This window comes from Sceloporus occidentalis, unplaced genomic scaffold, assembly GCF_023333645.1.
Source record: "Sceloporus occidentalis isolate IW3139 unplaced genomic scaffold, rSceOcc1.0.p SCAF_19, whole genome shotgun sequence".
NCBI classification, from domain to species: Eukaryota; Metazoa; Chordata; class Lepidosauria; order Squamata; family Phrynosomatidae; genus Sceloporus; species Sceloporus occidentalis.
The window spans coordinates 12,825,308-12,849,579 of record NW_028316999.1 but is presented as its reverse complement, the minus strand read 5'-3'; the positions used below and the strand labels follow the sequence as shown (position 1 = coordinate 12,849,579).

Sequence of the window (24,272 nt, the reverse complement as noted above, 5' to 3'; positions counted from 1 at the left end):
AGCCAGAAGGCTTTAGTTCTCCTTACTGTGGACTAAATACAAAGTCCCTGTTGCATAGTTAGCTGTGATGTAAAATATGGCAATATCGCACAAAGGAAGTATTAAACTGGTTTGGTTCCATGTTCATCCTGTTCAATGATAGAATACTTCATTTTGCTATGAGAATGATACTAAATGCAAGAGAATGTATTGATTCCACATTTTAAAATACCCCAAACTCTTCCCCTGTAAATCGCTGGCATAGCATAGTAGGGATTTAATAGAAATTCCAAAAAGTAAACATATCGCTGTACCTTGCAAACTGTTTCTATGTCCCATGGTAAAATAGTTCTCAAATCGATCACTTCACAGGACAAGCCAAGCTTTTCTTGTGCCATATTTGCAACTTCACGTATAACATGAACCTAGAAGCAAGCAGTAAGAAGAAAAAAGAAAAAAAAGAAAGAAATTAAAACATACAAGAAACAAGCCTTCCCTACACATCAGGAAATGAAGTGGTATATTCAATAAGCAGAAGTTGGCAGTTTTCATTTACTAATTTGACTGTATATAATAAAAGGAACAGCACCAATGAACTTCTTTTGTGAAATGTGCAGGGCTTCTCAACGAAAAATTAATGCACGGAGATTTACATCCTTTCACAGATCTTACCATGCATTATGCAGGGTCACAACACCCCCTTTGGGGAAAGCTCATCGCAGACAATCCTTCATAATGTATAATGAAGTCAGTGAAATTAATATCACAGGTCACATAAAGTTTAACAGGTGACTGCCACACGTGATGGAAACCATACTTTAATCCCGTGCTGTAAACCATGTGTCTTATTATCTTTATTTAATGCTCTACTAATAAATCAGGATTTAATTGTGTTTGTTTTTTTTAGCCCTGACCATCCAACTGCCTCCACTTAAGGAATAGGAAGTGTATTTCTTGCACATTGAACCGCAGACCCAACATCAGTCCTAGTAGGAAGCTGTAACCTGCTTTGTGAATTTCGCCTATATATATATATTTTTTTTTTACTTATTTTGGTAAAATCCACACAATATTCATCATAGATTGTTTACAGGGGTGCAGTTTCTCTTTAATGGCTTTTTGAAGTAATTTAGAACATGGGATTGATACTAATATTACCAATGTTATGTTTGATCTGCCATTAATACAAGACAAATAATAGTAATATGTTGCATATAGGTGTGAGAATCGAGATTGTGGTTGATTAGCATTTTCCCTGTATGCATAATGGAACATTAAACCATTGCCCTACTAAGAATAAAAACGGTTATCAATGGTAAAGATACACATTAATATAACATTTATTAACCAGCAGTGAGACAGTTGATGAGATGTGCAGGAGTAATAGGGAGGAAATCATCATCTTCTATTTTATTGAGTAGTGAGACTACCGTCATTCTTCATAGAGCAAAACTAAGGGTACATACATACATATATATATATATTTTTTTTTTTTTTTTTTTTTAATTAATAATAAAAAAAAGACATTGGTTAAAAAAAAAAAAAGCCAATGATACTCCATGCATTCGTGCGAAGCAGGATTCTACGGCACCTGGAATTGACACAAAACAGATGTCAATCTACTCACAGCATTCTATTTCTTTGATAATGTGAAATATAAGAAAATAACTGCTACAATCTGCTTCACATACTTGTATGGAGAACAGCAGCAGTAACTTCAAGCGGGCTGTCGTAAGAGGCCTCTCTTCAGACGTACAGTAAATGAAGAGTGTTTTACAGCCAGCAATACTTTTTTATTGTATAGTTGGTCTGTCAACGTGTGAATTACAGAGGCACGGCGGATGTACTCTTTTCTGATTTGGTGATATAATGAAAGCTATCTCAATGTGCGAATCATCTAGTGAAAACACTGAACTGAAGTGCAATGCCAAAGGGTGGCTATGGTCAGCGTGTACCGCGCATCAAAAATAATTAAAAAGTAAATTGCACTAAGATATTGAATTCCACCTATTATATGAATCATGGTGAATATGTAACTAGTAAAGCTCAGTGAGATGCATGTTAAACAGGCTACATAACGCAGCGCTCCTCAGCTTGCCGACTACAAGTCCCAAAAGGACCTATCGGGGATCAGGGTGTGCAGTCTGACAATACCTGGAAGACCCATTATTGGACAGTCTGTTATGTAGATTTTGTTCTGGGGTAACTTTGGAATTAAAACAAGAAAATGTAAAATCAGGTTTCGTAAAAAACCTATGTTAACAATTGATATATTTGATTACACGTGCCTATGGTATACATCAAACAGGTTTTTTCTGATGCTGTATGAATTGATCTGTCCCCAATTCCAAATACCAACACACATCATTGTCCCTTGTGCCAAAAAAGGCTTTCCTGTTAATTTCCACTTTGTCTTTTAGCATTATTGCGACTGTAAATCTTCTTTGATATCCGCTATGGACCGCATGCATTGATGATGTTTTTTGGTTCAAACTACCGTATTTGCTCGATTATAAGATGACCCCCCAAAATCGGAATATTAATTTAGGAAAAAAAGAAAAAGCCTGAATTTAAGACGACCCTATAATAAAAAAAGTTTTACCAGTAAATGTTAATTCATGTCAACTATTAAATGTTTTAATAAAAGCTATGATTGAGAAAAATATTTTTTTGTTTTTATTTCCTTGTATTTTCCAACCTGCCCCCCAGTTACGCACATCTGCCCCCAGGCTTGCAACTCCAATATGGCACTGTGCCCCATGATATGCCTTTTAACCCTCTATATGCCACTGTGCCCCATGATATGCCTTTTAACCCCCTATGTGCCACTCTGCCTCCAGAAATGCCTTATACCCCTATATGCCACTCTGGCATTTAGGGGGTTAAAAGGCATATTATGGGGCAGAGTGGCATAAGGCATTTCAGGAGGCAGAGTGGCGTTCAGGAGATTAAAAGGCATTTCATAGAGCACTCTGCCTCCAGAAATGCCCTATGCCCCCATTTAACACTCCCCCCCCCACACACGCACTTACCGGGGCTTCCAATTTCCTGCTGTATACCGGGGGCAGCAGTCTTCCTTCTGTCTCCCCCCCATTTAACACCCCCCCCCACCCCCCACACACTTACCGGGGCTTCCAATTTCCTGCTGTATACCGGGGCAGCAGTCTTCCTTCTGTCTCCCGCTGCAGCCGGAAGGAGGTGTGGCTAGCAGCGGGGGTTGTCTGCGTCCATCGCGCAGACCTTCCCCGGCTGTCAGAGATCAGAGTTCCCCGCACCGGTGCGGCACTGTGGGGAACTCTTATCTCTGACAGCCAGGGAAGGTCTGCACGATGGACGCAGACAACAACCGCTGCTAGCCACACCTCTTTCCGGCTGCAGCGTAAGTTGTCTACGCGGATTGCGTGGACGTCCACCCGCTGCCCCGGTATACAGCAGGAAATTGGAAGCACTGGTGTGTGTGTGGGGGGGGGATCTGGATCTTAGTCTCATAGTCAGACCTCTATTTGAGGTCTGATTATAAGACGACCACGATTAGAAGACGAGGGGTATTTTTCAGAGCATTTGCTCTGAAAAAAACCTCGTCTTATAATCGAGCAAATACGGTACTAAATAGGTCTTTAACTAGCAGAACTAGCAGAATGTGACGTTATCAATAAAACAATTAGGCTTTACAAAAACTCTTTGCTTTATACCAAACTTGTTATTTCGAGTCCAGACAAATTAATACAAGCTGTGATTGGGCTATATATAGATGCCACATATTTGCAGCATCTTGCAAGTGCCATTCGCATGCTAGACCGCAGGAAAAGAAGATGTGCTCAACTTTTTCCAGTTTCCTTGGTAACAACCTACTTTTGCATCTCAATTCCTGAGCGATGGAAGAAGGGCAGCACCATATTTAAAGGGCACATGGCATTCCAATATGGTGTTTGTTAGTTTTTTGGTGTTGCAGAATGTCTGCATTTTGAGAAATGTCAGCAACGCTGGCTAAGAGAAGAAAGGGATCTTTGGTCCTTATCTGCTTTCCCGTGACTTGCACATCAATGGTCATTAAGGGGTCCATTCTTCTATAGCGTGAGTTTCAGGGACATGAAACCATCCATTTAATTGTTCAAAGTGATGGTTGCAGTGGTTGAGTTTTGTTTTTTTTTTTACCAATTTCAAGGCTAAAACTTTTTGTTTTTAGTCTAGACTTGTGCTCAGGACCGATGCAGATACTAAAGGTGAACAGATCACTCATCTGTATGGTATTAAATTATTAGTGGCACATGGCCTCCAGACTGCCAAAGAGACAAAAATATCAAGTTTTATCTTCTGCTCCATGGGCAAACAGATGCATCAACTCAGAGCGCAAGAACTTTCTTACTTTTAAAGGAGGTGATTAAAGAACTTTTAGATCTCTATCTGGTGACATCCCTTACATACTTTGTAAATCTTTGTAATTTTGTTTCCCAAATTTATCATTTAGGATTTCTTTGCACCACGTTTTATACCTCTTTGATTCATTTGAGCATAAGATCTTATATTTCACTATAAGAACGAAATGAGTTTGTTAATTTAGATGACAAAACAGAAATACCATTAGGTAAATGAATAATAATTTAAAAAAAAAAACTGACCTGTGTACCCCAGGAAAGCAGAGTAACATCGCTTCCTTCCTGCAGGATCTCGGCCTGAGATAATGGAAGGTAATAAGGCTCTACAGGGACCTGTTCCACTGTAAAATAAAACAGTCAGGCATTTAAAGAATGCATCTGTTACCCAGGAAAAAAAACGGCCATTATTTTATTATATCTTGCATTGTAAAACCAGCTAGCGTAACATTTCAGACATGAAGATACATGTAATAAAAATTGCCTATTCTATGCAAACAAAACGCCAGTATGACTGCAAAAAGATTACAAAAAGGATGTTCAGATACCCAAAATTCCAATAGTTACTGATGACTGGGCAATGGATACATATATAAGCAGCTTGTAAACTTGCAAGAGCCTCTTGTCTTGTTCTTGTGTGCTGTTACTTTGTATATCTTATACTAATTAGTATATCGTCAGTTAAGATTGCGGTAACTTTTTCATTTTCCTCTATTGTAACAGTGTTACAGAATCTGCTGGCGCTCTCTAAATAGATGTGTTTGCATATTTAGTAATGTTTATATACATATGGTGAGAATATGGACACGTTGATGTAGCCATTTCTGGCTCCAATTATGTAGGCGTGTGTGTCTGTATGTATACGTGTTTCTCTAAGAGCAGAGCCCTACATACTCTCTGTCCCTGTTTTTTTGTGCATAATTTTGTGCAATAATTAAAAACACACAAACTCGTTGTACAGTGTTGCAGAATCTGTTGGCATAATATAAGGCAAACATTAAATGCGTACAATAAGGTTTCAATATAAAAAAATTAAAATGCCAAACAATTCTGTCAAATCTTAAATCCTTAATGTTTATGTATTGGAAGGATTTGATTCAAATGAGAGATTAGAGGGGGCACAATATCAGCCCTACCTTGTTTGTCTCTATAGTAACCATTGATGCAAGTTATATTCATTTCTATATCAGCTCCTGCATGGCACATGCGATACAAATAAACTAAACAGAAAAGGTCAAACAAGCTCTCAGAAGCTTCTCCGTTACCGCCTGAGACGGAGAATGTCAAGGTGACTCATTTTTCCATCCTCGCTGTTTATCATTACATCCGTATTGACAAGAAATAAAATGCAAACTTTGGTTAATGTGCTATAAGAAGAACTGTAACTAATAATATACCTCTTTGTGAGAGTTTGCCCTATGTATCCTAGTTTCATGTTTTTGTAAAATATTTTCTGTTTCGCTACATGTACTGGAAAAACAATGGAGATCAAAGGATTGGAGCTGCATTAAGTCCCAAGGGAACATGGCCATCATTTCTCCTGGGAATCTCATTGGAGGAAACCATTAAGTGTCTCTTATTACCAGTAGCAGGTTATTACCTCTCCCCACTCACATATTCAGGATTTCACCCGCGCTGCACCCCTCCTGTGGAAGTCTCTTCCCCGTTCCCTCAGACTTTCTCCCTTGTACGCAACTTTCAAAAGCTCTCTAAAAACCATTTTTCCAGAAACGTACTACACTCTCAGCCATCATCCTTATCGATCAACAACTTAAACAGATCATCCAGACCCGATCAACTCATCCCCATCCAAGCAGTCCTCTCCTATTGTTTCACTCCCAGCCTCTCACTAGATAGAAACCTCGTAAGAGCAGGGCCTTCTTCTCCTTCTGTACCAGCTACTGTGTGTGACTTTAAATTCGCCAACTGATTGTAACAGTGCTACGGAACCTGCTGGTGCTTTATAATGTAGGGGAGGGCAATGTAAGGGGGCAAATGCATATTGGGGTATTCTGCAGAATTATCTCCATGCATTTGCAAAAGGGACATCAAGCATTCTTTCATATTATGTATTAGCAAGTGTCAAGCTATAATATCGGGAAAACGATACAGAAATGTACAGATAGTATTTTGTTAATAGTGGGATTCATGGCATTAATCCTAATTCTGTATCATAGCAATCTTTTTACATCACAAGTAGCCATAAGGTCTGGTTTAACATATTGATTGAACAGTGTAGATGTCAGTGCTACCTATGAATCGCTTAGAGCAATTTCTCCAAGATCAGTATTAATGACAGTGACCTTTATCTTCCTGGGTGGCACGTGTTACAGAAATAATTCCTTTCTATGTCCTTGCACATGGCTAATGTGAAAGCAAATTTAAAAAAAACAAAAAAACAAAAAGCAACATTAACGCGTGTTACAATCTACTTGTCTTGTATATTTGCTAGAAAGTAATGACGCGGAAACAGAGCGGTTAAGAATACCAGTTGTATGTAACTGAAGTGTGCAACTAACTATTAATAATGGAAAATGTATAACACTTTCTTGCAAATTAAGACAATACATCATAAGAGCAGGTTTTTATACTTTATTCTATACTCTTGATTCAAGCTACTCATTAATAATCTGATTCTTAATCATTAGTATCACATTCAAATATTTCCCAGACAGTGTGTGTAACTAATATATATATATGTGTGTGTGTGTGATCTAGACATCGACACTGACTGATTAAAGTCTACGGAAGAAAGGGTTATTTGGATAACCAGGACATTATTAGCATCACGCATCACTTCAGTGTGGTGTTTGAGCTGGGGGGGGGGGGGGAAATCGCTCAAAATATCATGACCTCCTAGAATTGCAACATCTAGGTTTGTAGATAAAGGAAGTTCATTGTGCTAAGATGACAACTTTACTGTATACAGCACTGTATTTAATGCTCAGACAATTTTTTTCAATCAAACATCCTCTTTAAAATATTTTTTTAAGCTTGAATGCTTTTAAATGCTTGTACATATCTGATTGACAACGTAAGTGCCATACCAATCAACACGGTCACATTGCATCACGCGCTAGTATGCAATTACAGTGGGATCTTACCAATAATACGACTGTCTGGTTATACAGGCTTGGATTAGTGCCTTTTGGCTCTTCTCTATGTACACACCAGAGCCTTGTCAGTATACTTTACAACGTAGGAAAAAAACCACTGTCAGCACCAAGATCCTGCCAATCTTAGCACGAGTGTCAAGAATCATACATGGGTTACCAGTTCTGCCTATTAGCTTACAGAGATCAGTCCATCAGATCGCAATCTGCTTGTAGTTGAGAAAATGTGATTCAATTACAGCCGTGAAAGCAGATGTGTAAACGGTGGTGAACTATGCTGGGTGCCATTGGACAAAAGTCTTCAAATATTGGAAAAACATAACATATAAAACGCACAAGAGCCTGCATACGTTTTATAAAAGAAAATTAAATTTTTCTCTTTCTTCAAAGAATAAAAAATGACTAACTCTTGGTAGACTTCGCCAAACAAAACAGAGAAAAGCCAACACAATACTTGCTAGCCAAAGCATACAGTTGTTGCTTTAACGGAAAACATTTGCTCGCACACAAGAGCGGCCATGCATTGGAGAAGGATAAGCCAAACTTTAGATCATGTTCTGAACAAATCATAAAGCCAGCCACATGTATAACCACGGACACAGTGAACTGCATTACCTGCTGCTCTATATAGTATCTTGGGTTCAAAGAAAATGCATGGGTTTTTATCTTCTATACAAGAGAGCAGTAATCCTTTTGCCTGAACTGGACTTCTAGGAACAACCACCTACAAAAAACAAAAACAAAAATTACACACACTGGCTTGCTTTGATGTATGTAATTTAGTATGTATTTAATAAATACATCTGGTATTATACTTTTGCATAGTTTATGTACTTATGGTTTGATATATTGATTTCCCATTATCCAGTTTGATCATCTACATATTTTATTTATTTAAAAAGTCACATTAGATGAGTACTCTCTTTAATTCTAAACACGGTAGTGTGATAAATTAGACACTACGGAAAGCAGTCCTTTATATTTTATATTGGAAATTCATACATCTTCTCTTGTTCATTAGATTCAAATTATTCTTTCGGTCCTTTACGTTTTTTTTTGCATCAGGAGCTCTGACCATGACAGGATTATTATAATTTGGAAATCAATCTATTAATACTAACATACATTTAAACATTATCATGCTAAGTATAATCAGTTCGGTAAGGGTAGCGGTGTATCTCGATGAGATTGTTATGTTTATTGTCACTACTGGGTTGTTGTGACCCATGAATAACTTTCCTTCGTGTTATATTGTTATTGAAGCGAGTCTCCCATGCTGGCTGATGGAGCCAGAGCAGGGTTACCCCGTTTTCATCTAGTCTTATTATTTTGGTCAGTTATACCAGTTTGCTGTTGGCAGATTCTGTGTTCTGCTTGAATACAAATGTTAAAGTAGCAATGAGTACTGAAAAAATAATCTAATTGGAATAACCTCATGAATAAAAATTTCAATATTTTGTTTCCTTTTTTTTTGTGTATATTAGGCAAGAATACAAAACAAGTCATACATATAAAGATTTTCTATAAATGAATAGTGCTGTTAAGTAAATACACCTTAGCTGATCTGTTATTTTAGTCTTTCCTCAATCACAAACACAACACAGACATTTCAGTTTCTATGGCAACGATAATATCACTGCCTCTTTTTAAGCCACGTGATAAATAAGTGCTCCCTTGGGAAATGTTACATAATTGAAGAACTATTACTTAGGAAGGTTGGGAATTCAGCAGCAATTAGGTTTCTGCAGTAGGTGGAACAGCATACTTAAGCAGCCATTTTATGCATGAGTAGGTTTTATAATTTAGATTTTATGCCAATCCTTTCAGGTTACAGATTACTTCATATTAGTGAATGAAAGTAACGGTTCAGAGCCTCTCTTTCAACACTGAATAACAATAACTCACCCGTATCCTTATTATATGAAGCATTAAAAGGGGTTACAAGTGGCTGCCACAGGTTTCATTAAAAAACATGGCTATTTTCAGACCTATTATAAGAATCCGACACTATTTTTTTTAAACGCAAAGCTGACATTCAACCATAAGTGACCTATGTCTGTGGGAAGAAACATTTCTACAACTTAGCCTTTCAAAAATATTCATATTATGCATTACCTGTTTTCATTGGCTTGTAATTTTTTTTTGATTTTTAAAGCCAACATATTTTTGCAAGGCTGCGGTATTTAATGTTTAAACTAAAACGTTTCAATCTTACAATAAGCTTGCCAATTGAAAACAGTTTATTTTTACCTTTATCCCAGGGCAGTGAGCAAAGAATGCTTCAGGACTTTGGGAATGGTATAATGCGCCATGCCCCACGCAGCCCCACGGAGCTCTGATCGTCAGACTGCCACAGTTAAACAGATCGCCCGATCGGTACCGGTACTTCGCAGCTTCATTTACAATCTGTAACACAGAAACAGTCAGTTTAACACAAAAAAACATTGTGCGTACATTCCAAAAGTAATTCATAGCACAAGAATATCATTTTAGCTATAATAAAGATAGTACATGTATATTATCATTTTTAACACAACATCAAGTTACGCAGCACTTGAAATACTGTATGGGGCACGACATACTGAAACAGAAAAGTCTTAATGTTAGTGGACCAGTAGACTACGATGAAAATTAAAATGAAGAATCTCAAGACCTTAGAAGATCCTTCTTCGGATATAAAGTGTGAAGGGACATCTAAGGTCTTGAAGGCTTAAACCCACAACTAATTCTGACGGTAGTGGACCAGCGTTCGTAGAGTTTATGTAGTCTTAAGGTAAGAGCCCTGCTCCCAAGCTAACAATCTACAGTGCTTACTATCTGAAATTAAGTTAAATATTGAGGTATTAATTACATGAATATTCACTAAGAACCAGCTGTAGATAACAAACTTATAAGCATGAGCAACATATTTCCAAACGTATAAAGGGAAATACTTACAGGGTTATTTAGAACTGGTTAGCCATTAAGCTGGCATAACTCACCCAACAATTACTGGAGAGTATGGTAATAATTTATAAAATGCATAGTATTTTGTACATATTCCAGAGCAAACAAACCGAACACAGGAAAGTTGCTCTAATACTGGTGGAACAGCTGTTTTGTATTAAGGAAATGACAGGTATTGCAAATCACAAAGTCTATAATCATATATCTACACTTCCGCTCAAGTTGAGCTACTGTAAAAAAAAAAAAAAAAAAAAAAAAAAAAAGCAGAGGGTTTTCAAGGGAGGAAAGCAATTATGCCCACAAGGTAATAATATTGGTATGTTAACATATAAGAGGTAATTTTGGAATAATAAGGTTTGAAAGATACATGAATAAGTATAAGTGTCTGGCATAGGATTTTGGTTTTACCTTTTCAAACAAATGCAGAAACTACTATTGTTTACTAAACCAATGCATTTGTTTTATTAGCTATAGCCATAAAACACGAGTAGAGCAAGAGAACACAACGTGCTTAATAGCTACAAGCAGTGCCCCAATTCAGAACAGGGTAAATATTGGTGATACAAATAGTATAAATGTGCCCTTTATAACTTAGATAAGGGAGGGAGGGGTTTCTATACACCAAATGTGGGTTGAGGCTATTACAATAGAAAAAAGTCAGACTACAGCCAAATGGTTCTTATCCAGCCATACATTTTATAACTATGTATAGCTATTCCTTTTGTTTTATTACACAGAGAGCATTATATTTTCTTGTTGTTTGTTCTTTTTTTTAAGTACAACTATATAATACACAACATCTTCAAGCAATAATTGCAGACAGTTATACAAATATATAGGCATTATTTCATTATATTACACAATTCTTTTCACTGGTTTAAATAACTATACCTCTTGAGCTCCTTTTTTCTTTTATATGTTTGATTTTTCTCCTTTCACTTATACCTCAAACATCTGTATTCTCCCTTTTTATTAACCAATTTTCTGCTCTCTATGTACTTCTGCGCATCGAAGGCAAACTACAGAGTCCTTTGCTTAACGAAATGTTCTGTAATCTTCAGTAAAATTTCAGTCTAATTTCTCTTGGACTCTATATAAAGATGTTCAAGGTCTCTGACAAAATATTCAGCTTTCTGTAATCTGGAAAGTCTGGCACACCTGTTAAATGTTCGTGAATATTTTTATGTGTTTTCAACTAAATTATTATATTAAGGTGGGTTATAAGGGTTTAAAAACTATAACTCCAATTTCTTCCTTCATTGGTTAGATTTAAAGCGATTGGCAAGTAGACTGAGCACATATCTCCTGTTTTCACCTAGTTTTACCTAGATTTGTTCCAATAGACATCCTTAATCTGCAGTCCCGAGGCTGCCACTGTTGTCCACCATGTAATATTTTGAGTGACCTGCACAGCCACTGAGCTAATTATTTATGGCGATGCTCTGAAGTCCTTTCATACATAGAGTATAATTTATCAGCGTGTCCAGCTGGGTGACTAAAGCTGAACCAATGTATTTTCTATCACAGACAGTATGAGAAGGTTTAGTAGATTGTGGCCTGACTGCAGGAACTGACAACCAAAGGAAAAAAAACCCTCTCATAACAGGATCAGAAAGACCCTATAAGACCAGACTGGATGTTTAGGAAGGCCTTGGGATGATGGGTTGTGGATTTCCATTACGTAAGAATGTAGTATTATTAAGAAAAAATAATCTCAAAGGATCATTTATAACTGGGACAAAATTATTTAGAACAGCAAACACTTAAGAAAACGTTGATTTGAAAATAAACATGCATGTTGACCTGCCATCTGAAATATTACTATTGGGTCCGTGGATAAAAAGTCTTAGTCTACAAATTGACAGTTGGGCTACTTTCTTAGACTTCCGTGAATCATATAAAAAAAAAAAAAGTGTAATTTCAGTATTCCATAAACAGACAGTACAAACCTGATCGAATGCTGGAAATATGTAGTCTGCAAACTGGATCTCTGCAATAGAGGTTGCGCCAGTAACTGCGACACCAATGCCAAATCCAACAATACCCTGTTCACACAAGGGTGTGTTAAAAACTCTGTCTTTACCTGCAAAACAAATAGAATAATTGACACAGTACCTGATCAAGCTAACCGTTATAAAATCTGGTTAGAATTCAGCTCAAATATGAATCACTGCCGGCAAAAGGAAACCAGACTCTTAATAAAACATACACAACATCAAGATCAGAAACACTGCGGCCGTTGTAAGTGCTGGTAAACATCGTGTGGTTAGGGAAGACTGACATACCCCATTATGTAATGTCAGACAGGCCCTAGCTGCGGTAAAAAGTGGATCATACCATGACACAGAGAGGGTATTGTGAATGGCATGCTGTTAGGAAATGGAAAATCATAAGCCTTCAGATAGCAATGAATTCATTAAGACCACTAAAAATACCTGCTACGTTTCTTTAAATGACTAAGCAGATATGCTTCAAACCTGGTGATGTAACCTAACCAGAAATTCAAAAAAGGGAAACATTTCTATATTTTTGGATACAAAGTGCTACCCCCATGCCGAAGAGAACACAAGGTAAGGAGACACTTGACTTTAATGCTAGCCTTCATGACACGACAATAGAATAGCAATAACTTCCGGGCGCCTGGGATGTATCTCTGGTACTGGTAAATGAGGCCTGGTGAAGCGCTAAGGCGGGTGACGGTAGGGAGCAGAGGAGACAGATGGGCGCTCCTCTCTCTCCTCCGCCTGGGCGCAGTACAGCGTTTCAATTGGGGGGGGGTTACAGCATGATGCGAGAGGCAAGTGCCTCTCTTCCTCTGGCCGGTTCCTACGCCCATGTGTGCATTAGTGTATGGTCTTAGCATGCTAGCACATTAGTGTCTGTTACTGTATGTTAGTTAATTTATTTATCAATTGATATGTATCAACTAGAAACTTGATTCATCTGTTTCTTAAATGGATTGTTCGCTAATTTATAAATTCTTTATTAAAGAATGTATTTAAAAAAAACCAAAATATATTTTTGGCATTATTTTATATATTGATCAATACTTCAAAAACTTTTTTCTATTTATAACAAAGATATGTATTTAGACTTAGGGAACACTTGATGGTTGAGCATCACCTTAGAAGATAGAAGGGAGAGGGGAGATATGACCAAAAACATATACAATAAATATACAAAAATAAAAACATGATTGGGGGGGACTTCTCCTACATTTTTTGGCTGGCTCCTAGAGACAAAATAAATGTGCTGACCCTTGGAATAAAGAAATAAAATACCAACTCAAATAATATTAGTTTTATACTATGGCGATTAATAGGGGAATAATTCTAATCTACTTATTAATAATGTAGCTTACTAAACTGAGATCTTTTCTCTATCGTTGACTTGCTATGAAAGAGCGTTTGTGTTCATAATTGATATTTCAGATGAATAGCTTGGAAATCTTTATAGACCCGAGGGAAAACATCTATAAGCTAAGCACCTTTAATTGCTTACAGCTTGGAACCATTTTGCACATTTAATGACCTTTCAAACAATTCATTTACAGCTGAGACGCATTAAAGCTTTTATGCGACTTGTGATACATGTTTTTTCTTCCTTGCAATCACTTTTATTTAAAATGTATAAGTGTTAAAAGGGCATATTTTAACATGTAGGAATATAAGACAGTCAGTAACTATTACAAATGAAACGTCTAAAAGGCAACATGAAGATACCAAGAAAAAAACAAAAAACAATGAATTATGTGCCTGTAACCAGTATGACAGATTCAGTTTGACATACAGTGCTGTGAAAAAGTATTCATCGCCCTCTTCATTTCTTTTATTTTTGCTTATTTGTCACATTTAAATGTTTAAAATCATCCAACTAATTTTAATAAGACAAAGACAAATAAAAATACAAATGTAGCTGCTAAATGACCACTTAATGTACTGGAGGTAAAAGAATTAATCAAAAGCTATATCTATTGGAAAGAGTAGTTGCTCCCTAAACGTAATAACTACCTATGCCACCCTTGGCAGCAACAACTGCAATCAAACCTTTGCCATAACTGGGAATGAGTCTTTTACATCACTGTGGGGGAATTTTGGCACACTCTTCTTGGCTTAATTACTTTAATTCAGTCACATTGTAGGGTTTTTCGAGCATGAACTTCAATTTTAAGGTCATACCACAGCATCTCAACCAGATTCACGTCATGACTTTGATTAGGTCACTCCAAATCCTTTGTTTTGTTTCTTTTAAGCAATTCAGAGGTGGACTTGCTTGTGTGCTTCAGATTGTCCTGCTGTAAAACCCAACTGCACTTGTAATTCACAAACTGATGGCCAGACATTCTACCGGATTTTCTGGTAGTAAAAAAAAAATAAAAAAAATTTTCAAGGTTCCATTATGGCAAGTTGCCCAGGCCTTATTGTGGAATGCTGTGGTAGCTTTTATGTCAGATGTAACCGTACCAATGTCTTCCGAAAAGTTCCACTTTTTACTCATTGGTCCACGGAGTCTTGGGGATCATCAAGATGTTATTTGGCAATTCCCACATGGATGTCTTTTTTGCACTGCCTGTTATTGTGGAACCATGGAGACTTACCTTAACTCAGACAAGTGAGGGCTGCAGTTCTCTACAGGTTAATCAGAGTTTATTGTGACTTCTTAGATGAGTCATCGATGCACTGTTGGAGGAATTTTGGTAGGCCGGCCACTCCTGGGAAGATTCACCACTTTTCCAAATTTCTCCTCTTGTAGATAATGGCTCTCACAGTGGTTCCCAAAGCCTTAGAAAAATGTTTGTAGCCCTTTCTAGAATGATAAATGTTAATTGCTTTCTCGTGTGTTCTTGAATTTCTTTGGCTCATGGCATCATGTGCTGCTTTTTCAGACCTTTTAGCCTACTGTGCAGTTTCTATTTAATTGATATTTGCATTCAACCTTGCAGTAATATTGTCTAGGTATGGCTAAGGAAATTGAACCCAATTATCAATTACATTTGGTTAAATGGTTGTTTTAGTAACTGGGGGGGGTTACTTTTTCACATAGGGCAAGGTAAGGTTGGATATCTATTTTCCCTTCTATTCAAAACATATATTATGAAATCATTTAAAAAATGCATTGTGTTTACTAGGAAAAAGTAGTGTTTCTGCACCTCTTTCTCTGCTTGCATTGTTCTGGCTTCTTGGAGTACTTCTGCAAAAAAGTTCCCTTTTGAAGAAGTGCTCCAGGAGGCCTGGTTAACAGAGCTGATGCTGGGGGAGAAAAAGACCAAAAAAGAACACATAAGAACAAGAGGACTGAAGAACAAACAGGGGCAAGAGAAGAAGCAGAGCTGAGGAAAATGAGAAAAGCTAACAGAATCCGTCGGTGGAGAAGGTAGGGACCTTAACCTTAAAATTTTCTTTAAAACAAACTTTAAGGGTGCGCCCTATAATCCGGATAATAGGGTAAATATATCTTAGCCTAATTTTCTTTTGCCGTTATAGTTACAGCCACAAAACTGGGAAAAGTGTGTGTGTAAAAAAAAAAATTAAAAAAAAGTTTTTTTTCTACTAATATTTAGAGAAAATGATTATACAGCCCTACTATATAATATATGTAGGTACAATACATTAAAAAGGGGCAAACATCTAGGGGTAAAGTATGAATAATTATAATTTTTTTTTTTTTTTACTTTTAAATGCTTAATCCACTTTTTTTATTCCAAATAGTTTATAAGCCTAAAAAAACATATTTGATCACATTGTAAACTATTTTTTCTTATCCTTTCCCTATTTTGAGAATTACATTTTTGCCAGACCTGTCACGCCATTCCAAATGAATCATCTACTCTCTCTACAAACACACATATTGTAAAAGACTATTGTATCATATGACACCCTGGATATTGAGTTAACAAAAGTTAGAGTACAGTTAAAAAAAAAAAGTTAAGTAAATAGGTTGAAATGTATGGGAAATGGAAGCGGAATAGAGAAGTAAATTGATGGTAAAACCCTCCTAAAATTATATAATTTGTAGATGGTTACAGCATCCAAATATTTATTTTCGATGGCACACCAGTACACTGCTTTTTGTGTGTGGTTGTGTGATCATAGTTGGGCATACCTATAGTAAAATGTAATACATAATATGGAAATAGCGAATTTCTTGGGTGGAAACCTAGACAGGACAGCCAAGTTTATCAATATAATCAATCTCATATTAAACCTGTTTCTAAATTACATCAGTTTCATAAGGGTTTGGGATCTTTTACAGATTACCATAAAAATGCCTCCATATGCTACATTATCTGTACTATAAATCACAAAACAAATGATATACACAACACTACAAAGAAAATATAGTTACTCCGTAGGGTTTGGCATGAAGAGATTATACATTTTTCATCTTTATTGCATTACGTGATCACCCACTGAAGACAAGGGTCACAAGGAGGACAACTGTGTTGATTTTTCCCCACCTTTGGTTGGCCTCCCAAAATGAACCCCCCCCCCCCCCCCCCCCCGGTGTCACAATAGCCATGGGTGTCTGGCAATTCCTTGACAAATGTTGGGTTGGTCAATGAATTACCAGCCCTGGCTAAGCAAACAGTTTTGCTCCTCAAAGCAATCTACCTCGAGCACAAAGGTCACGTTTAACCAAATAAGCCTAGAACTCAGCTTTGCATCATGTTCCTAAGCTATAGATAGATACAGACAGACTGTATCTAACATGCCTAGTCTCTATAGTGATTGCCGAACTACAATTATGAAACCTGAGCTAGATCCACAGAAGCATTTTCAATGCATTGAGTTGGACCCTTTGATCACAACACAAAAAAATTGCTAATAAAAAGTCAAGATTTATATTTGATTTTTCCTCTCTTTTAAGAACAGTATTTCACAGGAGAGAACCAGTTTTCCAGTCGATGTGATTTTTAAATACTGCACTATGCTGTGATATGATCACAATCACTCAGTGAACTATATATCTTGTTTTTACAGTGAATTCCTTTTTTAAGTTTCCAAACAGTGTACTTTATGTGCTTCTTTCCTATACCAAGGGTTGTTTCTCGCTTCACAATAACGGAAATTTTAACTTACCATACCGGTTTCCTATTATTTCTGGCAACCCCAAGACTTCTTTAAAGAGTCAAAAGAAACACTTGGTCTTAATTATTTTATTCGATGTAAAGCCAAAAATATGTTTCCAGAAAGATTTTATAATTTTGACTATTACTAGTTTTCATTCTCATACAGCATAGCAAGGTCGGTTCCTCTACAGCTAAGGTCAAACGCACCATGCAGTTCTATAAAGACAATCCACCTTCATTAAGATTCACTTTCGTTGATATTAATTATATTAACAATTCACAATTATTTACTTTACATTTAGACATTCCACTAGTTCTATGTTTATTACTAGTAGTAACGCAACGGCTGCAGAAAAGGGAACTAAAAAGTAATTATTGTGTTATTACTTTTAATAAACTTTAAAAAACTGCCAAATATCTACTAGGAAAAGAATACTGCCTTATTTAAAGATGATTTTAAAGAGGACAGTCAACTTAAAATTACATAAAATTCTCATGGTTTTATCATGTAACCGGGCACTCTAGTATATTAAGCTAATGTTTTATTAATCTTTATTAAGCAAATAAAACAAATCACATTTGTTTTCAGTTTCTATGGCAATAACCTATCAGTGCCTGCAGCTGCGACACATGCGTTCCCGGCAACAACAACAACAAAAAAAGATTGTTCTTAGCTAAATAATTAATTCTGGGAAGGGTTTAGGCATTCTACAGAAATAGGAATGTGAAACAGCATCTTTAATGTGGCTTAAAAACGGAAACCATCAAAAGTATTTTAACGTGCATCCAAAGCAGATTATGTAGGTACAAGGCATCAAACTAAAAGGTGGTTTTGACTTGGTTAACTACGTTCATTATGCTATATATATATATATATATATATATATATATATATATATATATATATATATAAATTCCATTTGCTTATAAGGTTTTGTAAAAGAATACGACAACAGTTAATAGCCCTATGAACCTACCCATTCACTTGTTTACATTGCAGCTACACCCCACGGTCACAATCTAAAAACTGAATTTCCTATTCAGAATGCTGGTAATGCCGGAAACGGGAAGGAAACGTGCACACTATAGGAAATGATTATTGTATGTTAGAAAACGATTAAAGTGGTTAGGAATGTTTGAGTACAAACAACTCCACTTTCACTCCACAAAAGACAGACACCAAATTTCCACCAGCAAGGAGAAAAAACAAACAGAAAGCGACAGCACATAGGAACCTACCTCATGCTTGCTTAAACACCTTCAATGTGCTAACTGAGAGGGTAGTGGATGCATGGAATAGCCTTCCAGCAAAAGGGGTAGAGGTTAAGTAATATTTCCTGATATTAGTCTTAAACTAGAGGGGCAAAGGTTTAAAAGTATGTCCTCTTGTTGTGGTAGTATTTCTCCTTTTAAATAAACTCTATTCATTTATCATGTTGACTCCCTTTAAGTATTTAAATGTTTCTTATTATTATTTAATGTTTTATATAGCACCATCAAATTCCGTAGCGCTGTACAATGGGTATCCCCCTTTGTCAAGTCTTTCTTCCAGGCTATATATGCCTTTAACATGTCCTGGTAAGTTTTATCCTGTAATCCATAAACCATTTTAGTAGCCCTTCTCTGAACTTTCTCCAACATTTCTATATCCTTCTGGAGATCCGGTCTCCAGTACTGTACACAATACTCCAAGTGAGGTCTCACCAGTGATCTGTACAACGGCATGAGCACTTCCCTCTTTCTACTGCTAATACCCCTCGCTATACAACCAAGCATTCTGCTAGCGTTACCTGCTGCTCTACTGCATTGTCTGCCTACCTTTAAATCCTCAGAAATAATTACCCCTAAATCCCTTTCCTCACACGTTTAGGTTAGGACATTGACAAAAAAAACAAACAACTCTACAGCATTTTTTTTACTTTAAACCTAGATAATTGTATAGCAGCATTCTGAAAATGTTATAACTTGCTTTGCTGTACACACCCATAAACCCCATTTAACACATCTAGGTATAGCAAAAACTCCTACAAATTCCCCAATGCAGTATATCCCATGTCAATGTTATCTTTTTACAACAGGAACACCATGCACATCCAAGAATTCAACGTGAACAAGCCACAGCATATGTTTCTATGGACAGTGATGTCATTTGATTGATTATTTGAATTCATGGGGGATGCTACTGGTGAAAACATACGATTGCTTTATGTATTCTTCATTTTTACTTAAAAAGTAAAAAAAAATTAAAAAAAATATGGATGTCTGAAAGGGTTAAAACACAAGGCAAGCTACACTCAAGCAGGGCTAACAATGACTCCAAAATGCATACTTCTTGAGAGTAAATTGTTACGGTGCAAGAAATGGAGGTCTACTCTTGAACCCTGCCTTGGGCGCATTAAGATTTTAATTTTAAGAGTTTGTAGGGTACACATGATCCTCCCTGACGTACACATGATTTTATGCCCAAACCACACTGTGGCAACTCATCTGCTGTAATTATATTTAGTTAAAAGTAGCTCTTGTTACCCAGCATTTCGAAACAACCAAGAGAACCTTAACTAGTTGCAAAAATATCTGAACTGGTTTCTGGAGCTTTGAGTGGCTGCTGTAGGGTTAATGTTAAACAGGTTATCACTGCAGACTTTTAAGAACATCTATGATCTAAAAATGTACCAAAGGTATTAACTTCACAAACAGTATACAAGTGCATATATTAAACAAGTACTTTATACTTTATACCAAATTATTCTTATATGTGATTGTAGGAAAATGATACAATTCTTCTAAACCCCAGAGAACCCATTGAGCATTGTCTTCCACCGTTACAAAGTTAACAGAGGTCTCAAATAGAAGCCGTCGTCACAGGCTGCCAAGCATTAATGCATCTTCATTTACATAATAATGACATTGATTTTGCTAAAGGATAGTGTCTGCGCCTACGTCAAAGATAACGAAGCAGACGTGGGCAGACAGACATTCCCGGCTGAATGTTGACCATAGGTGAGTGCACCGGGCCAGGTTACACGAAACCATCTGCGTCACCAACAGAGGAAGTCGTTGTGCGGCTGTCGGTTCCAATTAACCTGTCTTGTTATGAGTTTGCTTGAAAATCCACCAACCGAAATGGCTGGTGCCCTTTTGTCTCCCAACGGAGAAAACGGAGATTAACCAATAAATCACAACAATATGTGTTACATATACTGAATCAAATCAAATGAAAACAAATTTAACTCCCATGGAAACACAGAAGCCACTTTAAATGGAAATCATAAAGTAATTAGTATTTAACAAAAGGGCACACTATGGTAGCCAGCAATGGCAACTATATTTAATATTTTTGTTGAAGACCAAAGAGCAATGAGTAGCATTAAAAGCAATAAATATCTATTGTATGTACATTTAAAAAAATGTCTAAGCATGTCTAAGATGAAATTAGAAGCCTGGTGTGATTTAATATAAACTGAATAATAGTAATAAAAATAATGATCAGTTTGAAGGCTAAGGCATTACGAAAACAGCAATTTCACAAAAAAAACATGTCTAGCACAGTGATATACATTGCGCCTGACGTGAAGGATGGTAATCATCTGAAAGTCCAAGCCAAGCACCCATGTCATGGGGATGATACAAAGAATGCTGTCCTAAACAGATAAGTCAGCACCACATCCTTGTCCAGAAAATGAAAAAAAAAAAGATAATCTAAGATGAAAAAAAATGTCAGTATTAGAAGTTTCAATAAATAAGTGTAAGCTCTAAGGAGAAGATACAAACTGATTCACACAGTAAAAGAGCAAATATATTCTACATAACATTTTTAAGAAATCCCTAAAGTATAAAATTTATGTTAAAATATTCCAAAACATACCCGTCACTAACTTCTTGCATAAAAATGCCTTTGAAGAAGAAAAAAAACCCTCAGCATTTTCTTATTCTAAAGCCTAAAGGGAGATGACACAATTTCTGAGCTTTATTACAAGCGAACACATTTTTCAACTATGGGTCAGAAAGTTATCATTCTACTCATCAAAACCCTACAATCATACATTCTGAGTCAGTGCTCATCTATGAAGTGTGGCAGAAAAACGCTTTGAGAATACTGCTGTTGACGATGGGTGAAACATTACCGTGACAGCGCAAGGCAGTTTAAAGTAGGATGTATAGGACTTCTTCAAAGAGAAAACCGTGAATATTTACTGCTGGCATTGTACCACTGACCATTTTCTCAAGGAGCACAGCAAATGTGGTGGGTATTTTTTCTACTAAGTGATTTTTAGATGCAGAGGAAGGCAAGGGTCTCCAGCTGAGCTGACCCTCCATAACACATAACTTATTATTATTATATTTTATTTATAATGCACTGACAGATTCCGCAGCGATGTACAAGATGAAAATGTTACATATAACGACAAGTACAATACAGCAATTGACATACAGATACAAGAGAAATGAAGGGCCCTGTTCCCACAGGAACTTACAATCTAGGAGAATAAGGGGTGAGAAACAGGAGGTGAGGACTGCGTGGTAGGGTTGTAAATGGGTGAGAGAGAAGTTTTGATGTTTATATCAGTGGTAGGCTTCCCTGAAGAGAAATGTTTTTAGGGACCCCCTCCCCATATACTTAAAACTCAGATAATCGGGTTGCAGCAGCTCATACTTTGGTTAAAGAATCCCGAGCATTCAGTGTACAGTAACGGCTCCCACCGAATTCTTCCTGTCGATAGAATTAGTAGCAAGGTTCTTCTGGGTTGGTCTACCTGGTGCTGAGGGACACAGAGTTTAAACCTCTGTGGCAAAGGGATTTTGTAGTCGGTGATTATTCTTGAGTTCGAACTATTTATAATTCCTGCAACACTCAATGATGGATGTTCACAGCTGAACACCCTACCTGCAAAGTAATGTATGGGCTGCAGGAGAGCAAGTCAAAAACATAAAACCCCCAGCAGCCACGTCAATGGTTGTCAAACTAATAATCTATATATAAAAGAAAAAATGAAATTGGCTATGCAAAAATATTTTAAAAGCCAGAATGGGGTGCATTTTGCTTTCACGATCAAAGGGATGCTTCAATTACTGCTATCTACAAAGCAGCGTCTCTTCTCCCAGCATACGGTCACTCAAACTGATATGGATCAGACTTTCGAGGAATCCTAATTTAGTCTGGCCCAAGTCCAGTGTAACTGTATAAATACACAAGCAGTCTTTGTCTGCTCCGTAAATAACTGAATTCTCTGCAGAGTACAGTGTATTTGAGAGACTGAATAGACACATTGCTAAAGGAAGGGCTACATCAATGTGTACTGGGAAAAATAATGGGAGTTATTTATCAATACAAAACTGTCACACATTATTTGTGCACAGACCGTACCGACTACCGACTAGAAAAGTAAAGTATAAAACATGCTGAGCCACAGCGGATGCCAGACATAACAAAATAATGGCAAAAATAAGTGACGTGTAATGGATTGCAAGCTTTCCAGACTATCTAGGTCTCTTCTTCAGGTATATTGCTGTGTAAGCGTATGCTGGTGTCGCACAGACCATTATCACAGCTCGATAACCTCAACATTGGAACCGGCTATCTATGGTGCAAAAGCCAAGCACTTCCTGCTTATTAGCTATTGGATTATCTTCATTCATTCACATTTGGAATGATACAAGCGTCAAGGTTGAAATCAACAGTTTTGCGACTACAAATGTTTTCCACATTAATTTTTTTTTCTTAACACATTTTAATAGGTTTTACATGTTACCTACTGGAAATATTTCTTATTTGTTTACTGTACATCCCTCCCTTTTTTAAATTTGTGTATCCTGGCAATTTTTTAATTTTAAGTAGAGTAGAGGGACATGTTCTGTCATCATCCATAACAAGTTGTATTCAACGTTCGTAGGCGAGTGTACTTTTATGCTTCAACATCTCTAAATGTAAAACACAAAAACCTTGAGAAGGAGAAACATGAAATAACCTTAGTTCATTTATTTATATTCAATTTAAAATAAGCTGAAAAAGAATGTGTGAAATGGTGCCCAACAAAAGCTAAAATTACAACCCCTGTGTGTGTGTGTGTGTGTATATATATATATATATATATATATATATATATATATATATATATATATATATATATATATATATATATATATATATATATATATAACGGTTCTGCTGTGTTGTAGAAGGAAAACTTGATACTTCTTTAAATACCTTAAGAGACAATTGTGTTTTCCTGGCCCTGCCTATGGACAAATCACTATCTCACATAGAACACTCTGGAATGGAACTCTGGAACATTCTGGAATAGAACTAATCCAGTATTTAGCTAGAATAAAGAAAAAAAACAAAAAACACTCCTGATGGCTGCCCATCCAAACCAGTGGCCAATTCTAACAGCCCGTCTCAATGCAAAGCTTTTGTAAAAACAGCAAGACTGAGGAAGGGAAGTTCAAAGATTAAAAAAAAATAACACAAAATTTTACTTTTTAGACTTATTTGGGTGAGAAATGGGGCAACATCAGCATAGCTAGTCCATTCCATGTCCTGATCTCAACTCCCTTGTATGTCTGTGATAGACAGCCAATTTACACTAAAGGGTAGGAGTTAATTGAGTGGCATAATCCAAAAAATCCATTAGGTATTTAAATTGGCTGTCCCTACCATTATTCTATAAATACAGTTATAGGGTTATTCAAGGCGCTGTTCCATCTACTCTGCGTAACATATTTACATGCAGCATTATAATTCTCACTCCTAGTATGCCGGAATATCCAAAGCATTCGGAGAATCAATCCCTA

General features: G+C 36.6%; 1 protein-coding gene across 1 annotated transcript in view; it reads right to left on the bottom strand.

Annotated features, from left to right (window-relative positions):
• Nucleotides 1-24,272, bottom strand: part of LOC149302464 (2-oxoisovalerate dehydrogenase subunit beta, mitochondrial-like) — a 90,826-nt gene that overhangs the window by 53,541 nt on the left and 13,013 nt on the right. Inside the window, exons 4-8 of the mRNA XM_089482519.1 lie at nucleotides 12,361-12,494; nucleotides 9,716-9,871; nucleotides 8,081-8,189; nucleotides 4,599-4,696; nucleotides 294-404 (exon numbers count right to left, since the gene is read on the bottom strand). Of these exons, the coding sequence (XP_089338645.1) occupies nucleotides 294-404; nucleotides 4,599-4,696; nucleotides 8,081-8,189; nucleotides 9,716-9,871; nucleotides 12,361-12,494 (608 nt within the window). The remainder of the gene's footprint in view (nucleotides 1-293; nucleotides 405-4,598; nucleotides 4,697-8,080; nucleotides 8,190-9,715; nucleotides 9,872-12,360; nucleotides 12,495-24,272) is intronic.